The 16,385-nt window shown below is 35.8% G+C and overlaps 1 protein-coding gene across 1 annotated transcript in view; it reads left to right on the plus strand.

Annotated features, from left to right (window-relative positions):
• The window catches only part of LOC140239553 (ras-related protein Rab-32-like), a 38,849-nt gene continuing 22,464 nt past the window's right edge, over nt 1–16,385 (plus strand). Inside the window, exons 1-3 of the mRNA XM_072319386.1 lie at nt 1–113; nt 7,300–7,425; nt 15,497–15,575. Coding sequence (XP_072175487.1) covers nt 111–113; nt 7,300–7,425; nt 15,497–15,575 — 208 coding nt within the window. The 5' untranslated portion in view covers nt 1–110. The remainder of the gene's footprint in view (nt 114–7,299; nt 7,426–15,496; nt 15,576–16,385) is intronic.

The raw sequence follows: 16,385 nt of genomic DNA on the forward strand, positions 1-16,385 counted from the left end.
AAGAAAACAATTTTCTGCGACGGTCCTCCACATTTTTATTGAAGCAGTTCTGATCTATGTGTCTATCGATGCTGTATCTCTTATAGAGAAGTGGTTACGTCGACTATAACATGGTAAGTTGGTCTGAGTTGTTTTTCGGGTCGTAGGCCTACGGTGATAGTGCAAAGGGCTGCTGTACAAACATTGAGGTCCGCTACGCGGCTGTACGTCCGTCCCTCTGTCACCCCTGCTGCACCCATAGGCCTACCCATGGCGCCCCACGCCCGGTTTGAGTAGTGCCTCACACGTTGCCTTTCACACGCTATTCCAATGGGAATTTGGCCCGAAAATATCGTATATTCGTATGTAACAAATTAGTGTCCGTGGTGTTGGATGCTGTTTACAATTTGCAGCGACTGTAAAGGCTGCAGCAGCTAGCACTTCACTTATTGTAGCAGCTTTAATAGGAAAACCATCTAACGTTTAATAGGCCCTACAATCAATTATAGCATAGCAAGCAGGCAGGCACAGCTCTCACACTCACAGCACAGCGCAGCGCAGGTGGGTGGCCTAATGTTTAACCACCACCACACACCACCATAGTGACCATGATGGCATGAATCCCCACCCAACCCACTCCCTCTTTCTGATACACTTGACACCCTCAGTTAAACTCTAAATGGCAATATCTCAAAATACATTTACAGGCCCCACTGCTGGGCATGTGCATCCATGCCCCTGGGTTTACAGTTGTGTACAGGGAATAATTTAATTCTCCTTCTCGAAATTGAACAGCAATTTTTGTTTGTGGACGTGGACATACAATTTTAATAGTCAATGTACATTTTCAAACAAAATGGTCTAGATCTAGGCCCTACAAGTCTGTAATGAAACTGCTACACGTGTATGCAAATTACATTTTGTATAGCAGTCATACCAAAATGCATAGTAAATTGCTATGCGATACCAGGAAAATTACAATTGTATTCCCTGAGTTTAACACTAGGTTCGGGTTATGCCATTTTTCTGTCTGTAGGACTAGACCATTTGATTTCTTTTTCTCTCTTCTGGATTTCTTTTCCTTTTCTTGGCTAAAATAAATCGTGATATCGATCCCCTCTTGTTCTTCGTCTTCACTATGTGCAAAGTCTATGGAGGTGGAAAGCATTCACCGGTATGACAAAATGAATGGCGATAAATGGAATGGTGATCAATTTCAGGATAATTAAGTGCCCTTTTCTTTCTTTTGATCTTTGATTTTTCCTCATCCTTAATTCTCGGAAAGACTTTCTAATGTCCCTCAACTATAAATTTAACCATACAACCCTAACCTAACTTAAACTTTAATTCCTAACTAGACATGCTAACGTTAGAGGTCTAAACCCAACCCTCCTTATGCACATGCCCTGCAGTGGGGCCTATTTCATGATTTTGCCAGTTGATTCGCCATGCAGTGGGCCAAATTCATGACTCAAGTATTGACAAGAAAGCCACCATATTACAATGTATTTAAATTCAGTACAGAGGCCGGGGGGGGGGGGGGGGGGGGGGAGCGGAGTGTATTTCATGAGCTTGCCCTGGATCTGGAAACACTTACATTGTACTTCACCTTTCTTTTGATGGACTCTGTATCGCCTCCACTGTTTACAAAGTTGGCTATCACACCATGTAAACTGCATGCACTAGGTACAATGTAGATTCTATACAAATGAATTATGAAGTGGTACAACTGCTTGCCAAAAAAGTTATCATCCCCTAGTTTTTCTTCTGATGAATCTGAGTTGGCGAGTATGAGTCTGCTTCCTTCATAGAAGATGCTTGCAGAACTTGTTTTGCAGTTTGTGACAAAAGATTAGGGTGCATGAAGTGCTAATTCAATATTTACAGTGTACAAGGGTGCAAGTGAAGCCATCAGTATCAGCAGTATAAACTCCTTAAAATCACATTTAGAAGAGGCATGGAAACATAAATTCAACTGTTTGAATTTAGATCTACAGATACTAAAGTCCCATAATGCTCTTGCCCTATGCTTGCGAATAGTAGTGCAAAAGATATTTTGCAACAAGATTCAAGAGGATGCAGAGGGGCAAATAAGTTCTGTGTACTTTTATTCCCAACATCAAGGTAAATCATGTAAAAGAGAAAAAGTAAAAAAATGCTGTGGATCTACAAGTGTACACTTGTAGCTGCTGCAGCCTTTTGCCACTTGAGGATGATGACAGACCTGTTTTAAACCAAGGGGCTGACACTACGTGTAGTACAGTGTACGTATGTACATTTCCATATTAAAGCCGAGTGAAGAAAGTACCGGTAGTTCTCTCATCCAGATTTTTGGAGAGAGGTGATGCGGGAAGTCCTTACTATTTGATATTCTTACTATTTTTCTGATCTGAGGCCACTGAATATATTGGCAAAATTTTTGCAAACTACATGTAGCACAGTGTAGTTTTTACTGCCTTTTATAATTGGTGTAATGATTTTCATTCAAGCATATAAACCCTAAACATTTCACAATCTGAAATACAGTGTACTTGTACATGTTTGAAAATCTGAGTATACAAAGCCAGGTAAAAATTGAATATTGAATAATTTTGGTACTAAATACATTTTGGAATGATTCTACAGCACTGCTGTGCACGTACATGTACCATATCATGATGAGCAGGGCGCAGCTAGAGCTTTCATTTCAAGCAATCAAGTTATCCTGAAATAATACAAAAGTTGGACTGTCCAGCTATACTCTTCTGCCAGACTTTGGAGACTTGGAAGCAAGTGTGTCAGGATGTGAAATATTTACAGTGAGTTTGTACATGTTTGAAAATCATTTGCGATGATGGTACAAAACTCCTCTATTAAACATCTTATAAAGTATCTACACATACGTTCTGTAGCATGTTATAGTGGACATGAGTATACATGTACATGTATAACTAGAAAAGCACTCTTAGAGCGCAGACTTCCGCCAAGCAGTTACTTTCCACCGATGATCTTGCTCTTCCCAAAAAGATTTTTTTCTCTCCTCTCCACCCCTGGGGAAAGCTCTTTGGGCTATTCCATAGACTTTAGTGATTTCCACCCATAGGTATACGTGCTGAAAAATTGCCCGATTTCCCAATATAGAAGCCTTTGTTATGTCATAAACCCTTAGCTGCACGGCGCGCCTCGCCCTAGCAGAAAGTGGAGCACGCACTTTAGTGCGCGCATGCAAACCTCAAATACGCACAGCCTGAACTCCCAAGTTCATTGACCCTACCTGCCAAAATATAAAAAATCCTTCATAAATTCCCCCCAAATTCTCGGATCACTACCAAAAGTTAATCGTTTGTTACTTGTGTTATTCTCAACCCTTCCTGCAAGTTTCATTTGAGTTATTTTGCACACGGACAAGTGAACACACAAACCAATGGTAATGAAAACATAACCTCCTTCCTTGGCGGAGGTAACAACTGAAATCTAGCCATGTTCACATTTATGCATTTTTTATACACTTATTTATTTATGTTCACAGACATGTACAACATACACGTCTGACACATGCTGTGATGCTTTCTCTTTAGATGTAATGTAGCATGCAGTGTGCAGTCCCACAGTACAGTGGTTGATTTGTAGATTACTCCCGCCCTCCCACAGTAGGCCTGTCTACAGTATTGGATAATGCACTGGTAGAGGAGATTCTAATTTGCAATGTTTAATAGTGTACGCAATATGATATCGGTAGGTGAAAATCCAATGTCTCTTTGTCTAGCCCAAGTTTTTTTTTTTTTTTTTTTTTAATATATAGAAAAAAAAAATGATGTGGCAACTCTATGCGCAACACTACACACTATGATGTGGCAACGCTGTACGCTTCTATGCGCTTAGAAACATCAGTATTAAGGGCTTTTGTTATTCATTATCATTATTATTAAAAAAAGATCCAGACAAAGACGAGGATTTGGATATTTTCATCACCGTTTTGAAAAATACAGTAGTTTAATATTCAGTTTTAAAAAAATGTACAGTGCAAAAATTGCATCTAGGCACAAGGATGAGAAACTACATGTACTTTCTTTTTTTTTTTTTTTTTACTTGGCCTTATAGCTGGGAGAGTATTTCATGCCCTCATCCAGTTCTAGGGAAGAAAATCACCGTTTTTGAAAAATACAGTAGTTTACAAACATTCAGTTTTAAAAAATATATACAGTGAAGAAATCGCATAGGCACAAGGATGAGAAACTACTTCCTTTTTTTTTTTTTTTTTTTTTTTTTTACTTGGCCTTATAGCTGGGAGAGTATTTCATGCCCTCATCCAGTTCTAGGGAAGAAAATGTTTTGGTATTGCTGAAGTCCTCGATTGGGGTATAAAGAGGTATCATTGTGTTTGTGCTGCATACTGCTCTTGATGATGGTAGATTTTTTAGAATGTTTTATTGAAGAAAAAGCAATGTACAGTAGTGTACAAACAAGAACAAAACAATACATGCATTATAATTTGATACAATCAAACAAAGTATTGCACATTGATGAATGTCTCACAGTCAAAGGGGACAAGTTATTTAAAGTGCATCTAAAGTGCACAACATTACAAGTTGAGGATCATGTTCTTTCTATACATTGTTGTCACCGTTGGTTTTGAAAGTGTAGACCTGCTGTGCACGGTTGTTGAGCAAAGTTGATGTCATACCCATCCGACTTGTGAAACTAAATTGGTAATGTGATCATCATTCACCTATTCTCTATGATGCAATGACTTGCTGCTTTCCTTCAGACTCAATTTCTGTTTCATCAGGATCCATAATATGTGAACAGTCACTGGTTGATGCCTAATAGAGGGAAGTTGTGTTTATGGCTCTTACATGTATATTAAACCCATTCTTCCCACAATTCTCCAAGAGCCTTCAATGCCCCCAAACAAGATTCTTTTTTGCAGGTCAACTTTATAGAAGGGACAGGTACACATGTAGGTAATCCACCTGTGTGAAAGCAGTCAAGCCGCAGTACTTACATTTCCACCATTTCCACGGTACATATGTACATACATGTGCCATTGAACAGTGCAAAATATCAATCGGGCACAAGTTATGAAGAGTACACTTGTGCTGATGGGCTCACAAACTCTTTAGTAAACATGTACACAAAAGAAGCTCCTGAATGGGGTCAGTGAAATAAAAAAAAAATATATATATATCTACTGAACTCCACCTTTATCGCTATGTACAGTACATGTGTACATCTTTTTACAAGTTATACACAAAACAAGCACACATCACATTTGAGAAAAGGCAAATACATGTAGTACTGCGATACACACAGTTTAGATACTGAAAGAAAACAGGTATTGATAGGAAAAACTCCAATCTTTCTATTCAAAGCCATTTTTCTTGGCAGCATAACACAACTTAAAGGGAAGGTAAACCCAAAGAACAATGTGGATTGAGTGAAAGCAGCAACATTAGTAGAACACATCAGTGAAAGTTTGAGAAAAATCGGACAATCGATGCAAAAGTTATGAATTTTTAAAGTTTTGGTGTTGGAACCGCTGGATGAGGAGACTACTAGAGGATATGACGTATGAGTGGACAACAATACAAAGAAAATATAGAGGATATTCAACAAAAATTCACTTTTCTAGAATTATGAAAGAGCAGTGGACCAACCGCTTTCAGAAAGCAGGGGGAATAACTGCTACCCTTAACGTATATGTCAATATCAAGTTGATGGAATTTGTAATTTTCATGAAAAATGGATTTTTGTAGTATTTTCTTTATATTTTCTTTTCTTTAACACGAATTTAGGCCACAAATGCCGCCACTCTTGTCTACATTTTGGGAACCTTGTACAGTATACCAGGTTCCTGTGTACAACAAGTGTGTGTAATGACGCCACAGGAACCTGGTATACAAATGTACCAGATGCCTGTAAGGAACTGGTTAATGTGGAATAGAATGTTGTTATATTCATACACTATGTGGTGATTTCAAACAAGTCTATGTTCCTGGCCATATGTTGCAGATTACTGTGTCTGACTCCACACAAGGTATTTGATTATAATTTAATACCTCCCTGGTACTTGCACCATACGGGGAAAGAAAAATGTTCACACTGGCACAGTCACCTCTATATGTACACATGTCAAAATAGAGCTATATCACAGACATCTTGATGTACCATAAAAGTATTGTTGTACTTTATCTCACTTTTAATATTGAGTCAAATAATCTTATTGGCAAAGTAATCATACAGTACATTGTGGTGTGATAGACATGTTATGCAATTTTACTATGATAGATGGAGAAGTAGTAATCATATCAAATACATTATATAGACCATATTAAATGTTACAAGTTCTATTAACATCAGTTCATTGTGGCATATTTATCCACACTATCATGTTAACCTGCAGAATATAAGGACATTTTTATGTTTGTGATAAGTTTGGGTTTGAGCTTCAAGTGAAGGCAGCTAGATATTAAACCTGCTTAGGCAATTGGATAAAAGAAGAAGAAAAGAAATTTATACTGGTAGAGGAGAGCAATCTAACCAATTTTAACTTGTCTTCAGTATGATCTAACTCGTGTTCAACTTTAAAGATGAATTATGAAATTGAAAGGAAACTTGTATCATACAAATAATACACTTGAAAAAAGTACCCTGAAACACATGTGAAACACATGGTAATGAAACACATTACACAATGAAACCAGAGGAAGTTACCACAACCTTGTTCAGACGGGCACTACTCCGAACCCTCCTCCGACCTTCCTCTGACCAAGCTTCTTCCTACCCTGGCTTCCTCCAAAGTTTACTCCGACCAAAACTGCCTCCGTCTGAACGCAGCTAATTAAAATGTAACGTGGAGAAAACTTGTGCAGTGTGCATCCAACAGAATGGAATGTTTTCACTGAGTGCTGTTTGATTATGGATCCATACAAAGTGTTTTGTACAGGAGGTCTCTTTGTTCAAGGTTTGATTGGACCTCCAACCCTAAGGGCACTTGGGGCATTAGTGTATGTTTGTGGACTGCCCGTCAGTCAGTTTGTGTGTGTATATAGCCCAGGTGTGCTGCTTGAGGTGCAGATGTGCTGATACATGTACATCTGTAAATCCCGCGATATCAAGACATATTGTTTTTTTTTTAATAGTGGAAATACATTTTGTATGACATGCAAAAATATTTGCTTGTTTTTATTTTCGGGCTGGTTTCCGGTCATGCGAAATGCGCGAAAATTTATACACCGCAAAAATTTCCACTTTTACAGTATGTCAAGGGTAATGTTTCCCTTTAAGAACTCATTTTAATGAGCTTTGTAATGGCCTCTCTCTCTCTCTCTACCTCCTTAGACTGCAGCGGGTGAGAAGAGAGAGCATCTCTACAAGGTGCTGGTCATTGGGGATCTTGGGGTCGGCAAAACGAGCGTCATCAAGAGATACGTCCATCAATTTTTCTCGCAGCACTACAGAGCAACGGTGAGTCATGCTTCTCCATGTTCAATGATAAAAAATATGATAATATAATTATTTTGATATACAGATATATGATAAAATATATTAATGTACAGATTTACATCTTATGAAATGATATACACAGTTTGTACAAATGATAAAACATAAAGAATACTTACAAATTGTAGATTAGGATATGATAAAATATGGTAGCATTTTGATGATATGTTAAATGATAAAACCCATTCATCACTACCTTTATGTTCACATGGTATCATCTATGTGGACAAGATATGCTGCATATCTCAGAATGAATTATTTTAGCATTTACAGGTAGCTGTTGTTCAGTCACTGCAGTCATCTTGATTTTTATACATCTTATTCATTCCAATTTGAACTTGGCACATGTGATATTCCAGTGTTCATTCTACTTTGAATTGAATTGCACCAAATTTCTGTTGTATTGGAGAAAAAAAAAAAAAAACCTATAAAAATCTGAAGACTAATCCTTATTTTCTTAATACATGATCACATTTGAAAACAGTGTGTACATAGTACCAACGAACATTACGAACTCTTTCCCTAATACTATTAAAACCGTACCGAGTACTTCCGACTATTGAATCAAGATCAAATGCTGTATCTCGCTGTCTTGAACTCAACAACAACAACAACAACAGCAACAAAAACACAGATGGTTTACAACTGCCCTTCACAATGTACAATGCAGTCCTGAATGCAAATTCCCCCTCTTTCAGTATTTTTTCTCACAAAGCTTTGTTTTTCCTGCTCTACTCCTGCACGTACATAAAACATACCAGCAAATTTCAGAACAACAGGAATATTCAATTTTATTAGACTATTAAAGTTTTGTATTGAAGAAAGAGAAATTCTACTCAACTCATTTACAGGTAAACTTTAAATGACATCAAGGCGTAAAGTGTGTGTGAGTGTGTGTGTGTGTGTTTTGTTTTCAAGCAGTAAGCTCATTTCAGAGCATTAACTTGTCTTTCCTGTTTTTAGCATTCATAAATTATGTATTGCTTTTTGTTACATTGTAATCCTTTTTTAGTATTGTATTACTTGTGTACACAAATCTGTATTCCTCAAATCAAATGTTACAAGTATACAGTGTACACGTCTTCCCATAGTAGAAATTGAGATTTTTACCATACTCTAGGACTCAACTACTGATTTATGAAAAGAAAAATATGTGTCAATTCAATTCAATTCAATTCAATTTAATTCAATTTTGGTTTTATTATAAAAACACCAAATAAAAGTCCAAAGACTAACCATATATGTGGTTGTACAGATGTATCAAACCTGACGACAAAATATATAATTCAACTTAACAGCAGGGACACACAGAGAAAAAACAAAGCAAACTAACATTTACACAACAACTGGTGAACTGTTCCCAAAAGTAACCGGTATTGATATGCAGTGGAAGCTGCTGTTGTAAAGATTCCATTTATCAGATATTAATGATGACTACTGGATAAACACTTATAACTGGTCTTAGGTTCAGGGTCCTCAGTATTAAAGTCAAGAAATCTTTGAATGTTTGGATGCTACAGTATACGGTACTGCATAAATACATTGTACACACAGGTTCCATGCAGCAATCAACTCCCTACAGCTACACTGTACAATAGCACAGCATGCTTTAATTCCACATGGCTTTTAGTTAAGTTTGCTCATCCTAGTGATTGTATTTGTTTAATAATCCTCTGCAGCAAGGGATCAAAGTACCAGTGCTCAATAGGCCTTCCGTTTATTGATGGGCTCAAGTTCACCTGGATTTCCTGGGGCAAAATCATAGTCCAAGTATCAAATTAGTAAAGCCAGGAGTTTCAGGCCCAGTGCCAAAGTGGTAGTCCTCATGAAGTGAAAATGCACAGTAACTGGAGACCCTGTGTGGAAGAAAAACAACAACATTCAAAGCCAAGTGAACAACCAGATTCTGGGGGTATTTGCCGTCAAAAATTGCTACATGTATGCTGTCCTCGTAGATTAAACACACATTTTATTGCATATCCCCCATTTGAGAAAGGTTTAGTTTTACCGATTACACGAAACTGCACAAAATCATAATAGAACTTACCAATACGAGACAGGAACAACCTTCTTGTAATTTTACAATTTGTGGCCAATTCAAGGATACTTTATACCATTATATAATGATTAATAACGAGTCTAAATTTTCGTGAATCTGGATTTCCCAACAATTCTGCGAGTGGTTGAATTCGTGATCATGGAGTTCAGTCTTGAACAGTGTAATCACGTGCACGTCAGATTCATATCAGGATCATGGTCAATATTTTCATGTGTCTTAAAATTTGCAAACTGTATACAATGTTGTAGCACCTGACTCACAAAATTCACGAAAATAAAAACCTCGTGAAATATTTTGCATATGATACTGTATATGACGGTTTGGTTGACCACCTGCACTGTGTTTTTCGTCATCAGAACTGTTGTACGTATCTAAGGAGAGGATGACATATCACTGCTTTTTAACACACATGCCTACAATGTACATGTATGGGGAAATGAACAAAATGCAATGACAAGACTCTATAAACGTCATAATTAAAAAAAAAAAATACATCTTAAAATTAGAAACTGAAAATTTCACAATATGTGTAATAATGGAATGTCCACTATAGAAATGACTGAAAATTGCAAAATCAAAAATTTGATGTAAAATCGCGATATACTGTGAAAGGGACTACAGTGTATGTTTGCGTAATTTTCCACGCACGACTGGGTTTAAAGATGAGTACTGAACATTATGTATACCCTGTTTTTAAATCCGCGGAATCACGACATCAACTTTTGGAACATACATGTATGTAAAGCAAAAATATTTGTGTGATTTACTTTTTACGCAAAATGTGTATAAAGTTAAGCGAAAATTTCAACACTCACAAAAAATTCCACTTTTACAGTACGAGGGTTCGGATGACTGTTTATGATATCAGAGCTTGGTTGATAGTAAGATACGATGTGCGTCTTTTATAGGATGTTTATTCCAAAGACTATCACAGTACAATTATGCCTTCTCTCTGAAGTCAATTGCCTTTCACCTGTCATTTCATCTGGTACATTGTAGATCTACATGTCATTTGATCATGAAAAAGTGGATGAAAGTGCAAATCAATTCAAATGGTCATTGTCTAAAATTGCCAGTCATTAGTAATTCATCTCTCCCCAAGTTTACAATACACATGGACCAGTGATAAAGCGGGAATTGTGCCAGCATGTAGAAGATGAGCTATTACCTTTAAAGGCACAATTCATTTGCAGATGAAAGAAAAACCCAGCTTTAATGCTTCAAAATACAAGTAGTTCTAAAATGTAAGTTAGGGATAGAAACAACCAATGTAAAAATTTGAATTGGTGTAATCAATGTCGTATTGTTAATAATACAAAATGTGAACAATAGTTATAATAAAAATGTTTCTAGACTATTACTAAAACCGTCTACAGTTATGGTTTAGTGGGGAAAATAGTGATACAAATGTGTATCTCCATATTTCACTCATTCAGACTTTATTACAAAATGCAAAATGTTTTAAAATGGTCTAGAATATTTTTGTGATACAACTGACCTACAGTACAATGTACACAGCATCAATATCTCAAACATTTTTTTTTTTTTTTTAATTACTGCTCCCAATGGTAAACAGTACCTTTAAGGCTGATAATGGGTGTTCATGTTTATAACATGATAATTAAAAAAAAAACTTCCTGGAACATACTATGTCAATACAATTTGAATGATCTGATAGATAAACTTCTAAATGATGATATTGATGTGCACTCATGCAAACTTGCCAGAGTGTGCTTTTGTTTTCGTTTTCATTTGATTCTCATTCAAGGGCTGCATTTTGTTTAGACTATTCAAATTAGGTCAAAGTTTTTTACCACATGTTTGCACAAGTCTCGAATGATGTTGAATGTTTTGTGAAGAGCTGAAGAGTTGTGATTTCAGAACAAACAATAATATGATCATAAAAGGTGTACACTGTACTGGTAGCAGTTGGCATTGGTCCTATCACATCACATGCATACAGACCCTGTCATACAGTAGATGTATCACGAGTTATAGGAAGCAATGCCATGTGATCAAGGTACAAATGTACACCTGTATCAAATGTAACTTTGGTACTTGTGTATTCCAAAATGTGGATTAATATGCAAACGCACTTTAAAAAGTTGGTACATTGTGAAGAATAGTATGTTTACTTGCACAGGTGACAACCCAGTATGCAAATCAAGAAGATTTGAAGTGGTTTTGAGTTTAATAGGCCCTACTTGTATTGTAAAACTCCTTGATTTTCGCTGCGATGAGGTCTGTCAAATATTTTGTAATATATATATATTTTGTAATATATTACAAAATATTTGACAGACCTCATTACAAAATATTTGACAGACCTCATCCTCATTCAAACAGAAGTCGTCATCGTAGTGTGGTTTCAACAACTTACAATAATGCGTACTTTGAGAGTGAATAATTACACTCTCACATATGTATTTCAACTTGCAGTATTATTGATTATTTGTTTGAATATGTTTGTTATTAATATTGTTATTATTATTGTTTATCATTATCATTATTATTATTATTATTATTATTATTATTATTATTATTATCATTATTTATTTATTTATTTATTATTATTGGGCAAGTCCAAGATAATGTCCCCTCAGATGCTCAAAATTCATCTTGATTTTATCAAAAAGTTATTGATATCATCTTGTAGCCAAAGAGTTAAATCATATGTTTCCAGCAAAGAAAATATTGAATTATGCAAATTTATGCAAGAAATATGACCTTGATTTGCATAAATCAAAAACAAACCTTACGTATGGGACAAATTATAAATATTCATCTAAAATCAGTTGAATTTGTCCTTGACCTAGTTCCTTTATGGACATGACCCCTGTATGAGTTAGTATAATCTGCAATTGGTAAGACAAGGTCAGCACATTAATTATGCAAATTATGCACTTTCCCAGAACATAGTGTCCCATACGTAAGGATTTGAGTATGTTTTTTTAAGTTTTTTCTGAAGATTTGTAACATTGACCAATCATACTTTAGGAAGTTCTAATTTATTCATTTCAACTCCAGATTAGCAAAACTAAATGAGGAAATTTAATTAGTCCTTCATCTTATAACTAATTAAAGTTTGCTTACGTATGGGACAAATGCCTTACGTATGGGACATTACATGCAAAGTGAATGGGAAAACCGCCTTTTGACATGGATGCTATATGTCCTTACATTTGTTTGGTTAATGGTTATCTTTGCACCTACTCTGAAGAATATGTCTATATATCTGCCTCTCCTACTCAGATGACCTCAGGGAGAGTGTAAGAACAGCATTATTGAGTCATTCTATGATTAAGAAAGGAAAATAAAGAATATTCATTTATACTTGTAATTTCTTATTTTCATTACAGGCTGTGCAGCTGGTCTTGAATTAACATTCCCCGTTAACATTTTGATATTGGACATTTTCTTAATTCAGTTATCATTTTCAACTTTACCTCTCTACAAAATGACTTTGTCCAAGAATGGGATTCTCTGAGTGTCATTTTAGGTGCAGTACACTGTTCAGCATGTACCACAGGTTGTACAGCCTCAAAAGCGAAATCAAAACAATTGTGCTTATGGCGCGCATCAATGACAACATTATAGGTCTTACTGAAAAGAAAAATCACTTAAGGTGTGAGCAGGTAACTTTGTCATTACTTGAGTTGATAGCAAAGGAAAAACCCTATGAGAGTACACTTGTACTTTTTATTTTGATATGATTGTTAATATTTCAACTGTTCACCCTCAGAATATGTCATGACTTATCAAGGTCATGAACATGATTTCTGAAAATCCTGTAAAATGAAGACTATAGTTTACATTTGCTATAAACCACAATATCAATACTGGTTCTGTGGTTGGAGTGCTAAAAACACAAATTACACAAACAAATAGGAAATTCAATTTTCTTTTCTATTTTGTGTTTGAAGAGACAGATGTGCTCTGAGACACCTTCATCAACTCATACTTACTTTGTACCCCACATCTACACAATTATCAACATACACTGCAATCTGGTAGTGTATGATCAAATGAGGTTATTAGAATTTATTCAAAATTGTAATTTGCAGATCAGTGAGTTACTTAAGTGTTTCAAATCTAGATTTGAATGTGCAAATGATAATCTTTCCTGTATCACTACACAAGCATGTATGTATGTACAAAGTAGCACAAATTTTGTCGTCTTTGGTTTCATAGACACGAAGCTAAGCAATTTGAAAAAAAAAAAAACAGAAACAGCATTGGTACATACATTCTTCTATCTCCTTAAAATCTAAAACTTTCATTAAAATTTGATTGATATTGCAGTTCAGCTAAAATTCACATGGCAAAACATGATGATTACAGAGCAAAATGAAGTACTCTTGTTGTTGTGTTTTGTGCTGCATTTCAAACAATTATAAAGCTTTATAAAAACTTAGACAACTTGCAAGGTAAGCCTAGAGCTACTGAAAGTACCCACTTCAAACTGTATCTGCAAATACATTGTACATGACATTTGATTCTAAAGTTGAAATTATCAAGACTACAAATTAGTTATTGTACATGTACATGTATGCTATATCAAGGTCACAAGCTAGAATTTGCTCATTTTTTTTTTCATTTGATGAAAAAATATTGACTAGAGTAATTACAAATGGGCTAGAAATAGAGTGTCAGTATACTATATCTGCATGTGTAGACATCATGAGGACAGTGTTAATGCATGACGGAATCCAAACTAAGACATTTAATTGTAAATTGATAATTACTTTTATTTGTTTTATTTTAGCTTTTGCTGGGTACCTGAACCGGGAAAGTACCCACTTAGAAGTCTATTTCATTTGTTACATGTTGTAGCATGATTTGTGGAACTAAATATGACACTATGGGGAAATTTAAAGTCATTCCCATGAATGCATTTGTGCACTAAAGACAAATGTCCCATACGTAAGTTGAGCCATGTCCCATACGTAAGGTGTACTTTCGTTAATTAAACCAACTTCATGAAAATATGCTTTATTCTTTTGCAGTGAAACTTTGCTGAAAGATACTTCAGTATTGTACCTTTCTTCACTTCCAAACAGAACTTGATCAGTAAGGTACTTTCAGAGAATTTTCAGTTCAAACTTTATTTTGAAAAATCCAGTTTTTCTCTGGTCCCATACGTAAGTTGGCATATTTTTCTTAATAAAATAATCAACCCAAGGTCAAATGACACCAAACTTAAACACAATATTCTTCTCAAGGATACCAGTCCTCCTGATGATAAACAATAAAATCCAAGTGCTCCTTCATTACTTTTCAGAGGTTTGAAATCTCTGAATGTCCCATACGTAAGGTGCGCGATATCTTGGACTTGCCCTATTATTATTATTTTGGTGGTGGTGGTGGTGGTGGTTGCCATTTCCGGTGACACCACCTACAAATTGTGTAGCCCACTGTAACTGCTACAGCACACCTACAATGGCACTTGTTTATGTACGTACAATGCTTCCCAGTATTATGTTTCCATTAAAGGGATGGTTTAGTTTTTGTTGAGGTGCTGGGGGATTCAGGCTTTAACTTTTGTGAGATAATTAGAATCCATTTATAAATATGAAATGTTAAAGAGCATACGATTCTATGAGGAATTCAAAGTTTTTTTTGACGAAAATTGTTTTTGAAATGGCTGAGTAGGGCCTACTGTAAAACAAAGTGGTTGTAATAAAAGGTGGGTTCCACCTTTTATTATAGGAATTCTTTGTTTTTGCATATCTCAGCCATTTCAAAAACAATTTTCGTCAAAAAAAACCTTTGAATTCCTCATAGAATTGTATGCTCTTTAACATTTCATATCTATAAATGGATTCTAATTATTTGCAAATAATCAAAATCTATTAAATCCCTATTTCAACCCAAACTATTCCATTTCTTGAATGTGCTTTGAACTTGCCTGCAAAAATACCAAGATTATGCACTGTAATGAAATTTCTTGTTTCTCATTGTACTTTTCGATTCTAGATTGGAGTAGATTTTGCACTGAAAGTTATCAACTGGGATGCGGACACGCTAATCAGATTACAACTATGGGACATCGCAGGTTTGTTTATTTCTTTTATTATGTATTATTTTTTGTCAAAGTATATTATATGCAGGTGTAAAGTCGTTTCATATTATGCTTTTTATTCTGGAAAACTGTGATGTCTATAGAGACGTTATTGAATTGCTGAATTACAATTAGGGTTAGAATTTTGGACCGAGGGTAGGTGATGCGGATTCTGTAGTTTCCAATTTTAGAGCGAGTAGAGAAGATGAACTTCTTCCTTTACCAACTGTGAAACCAGGAATGTGAGCCAAGTTTAGCAATTTTAATTAAAATGCACTCTCAAGATCTGTGCATTGAATTAGAGAGGCAACCCACAAAAATTTCATGCTGCAAAAAAGGCCGTCGGCTCCCATTCGCGAAAATTTCATGCCACAAAAATATTGTGTTTTACAGAAGTTACACTCATCAAACTCTCGAATGGTAAGTAGTGAATGCTTTTATTGCAGTACAAATATTCACCGAGTGCGGTTTTTCTGCGGAAGTGGTTATGGTCACCGTAAGCTCCACCCCAAAAAGCATGACTTGGAGGTCAATCCGTACACACGACTGCTTCGTCCCATGATTCTGGAGACTCGCGATTGGAAGATGCTTCTGGACTGTCATTTGAACTACAATTGGAATTACAAGTCAGATTGCTCTCTGCAAATTTCCAGTTTGCAGTTTGACACAGAGCCAAAATGCATCGTTTGAATCATGATTCTAGTGATGCCCCATTAGAATCGTGTTTCAAATTATGCACTCTGTGTACATGAAAGTGTGAAAACAGCCATGGCGATTTCACATTAAAGGACAAGTTCACCTTCA

The sequence above is a fragment of the Diadema setosum genome, chromosome 16, assembly GCF_964275005.1.
Source record: "Diadema setosum chromosome 16, eeDiaSeto1, whole genome shotgun sequence".
Taxonomy (NCBI): Eukaryota; Metazoa; Echinodermata; class Echinoidea; order Diadematoida; family Diadematidae; genus Diadema; species Diadema setosum.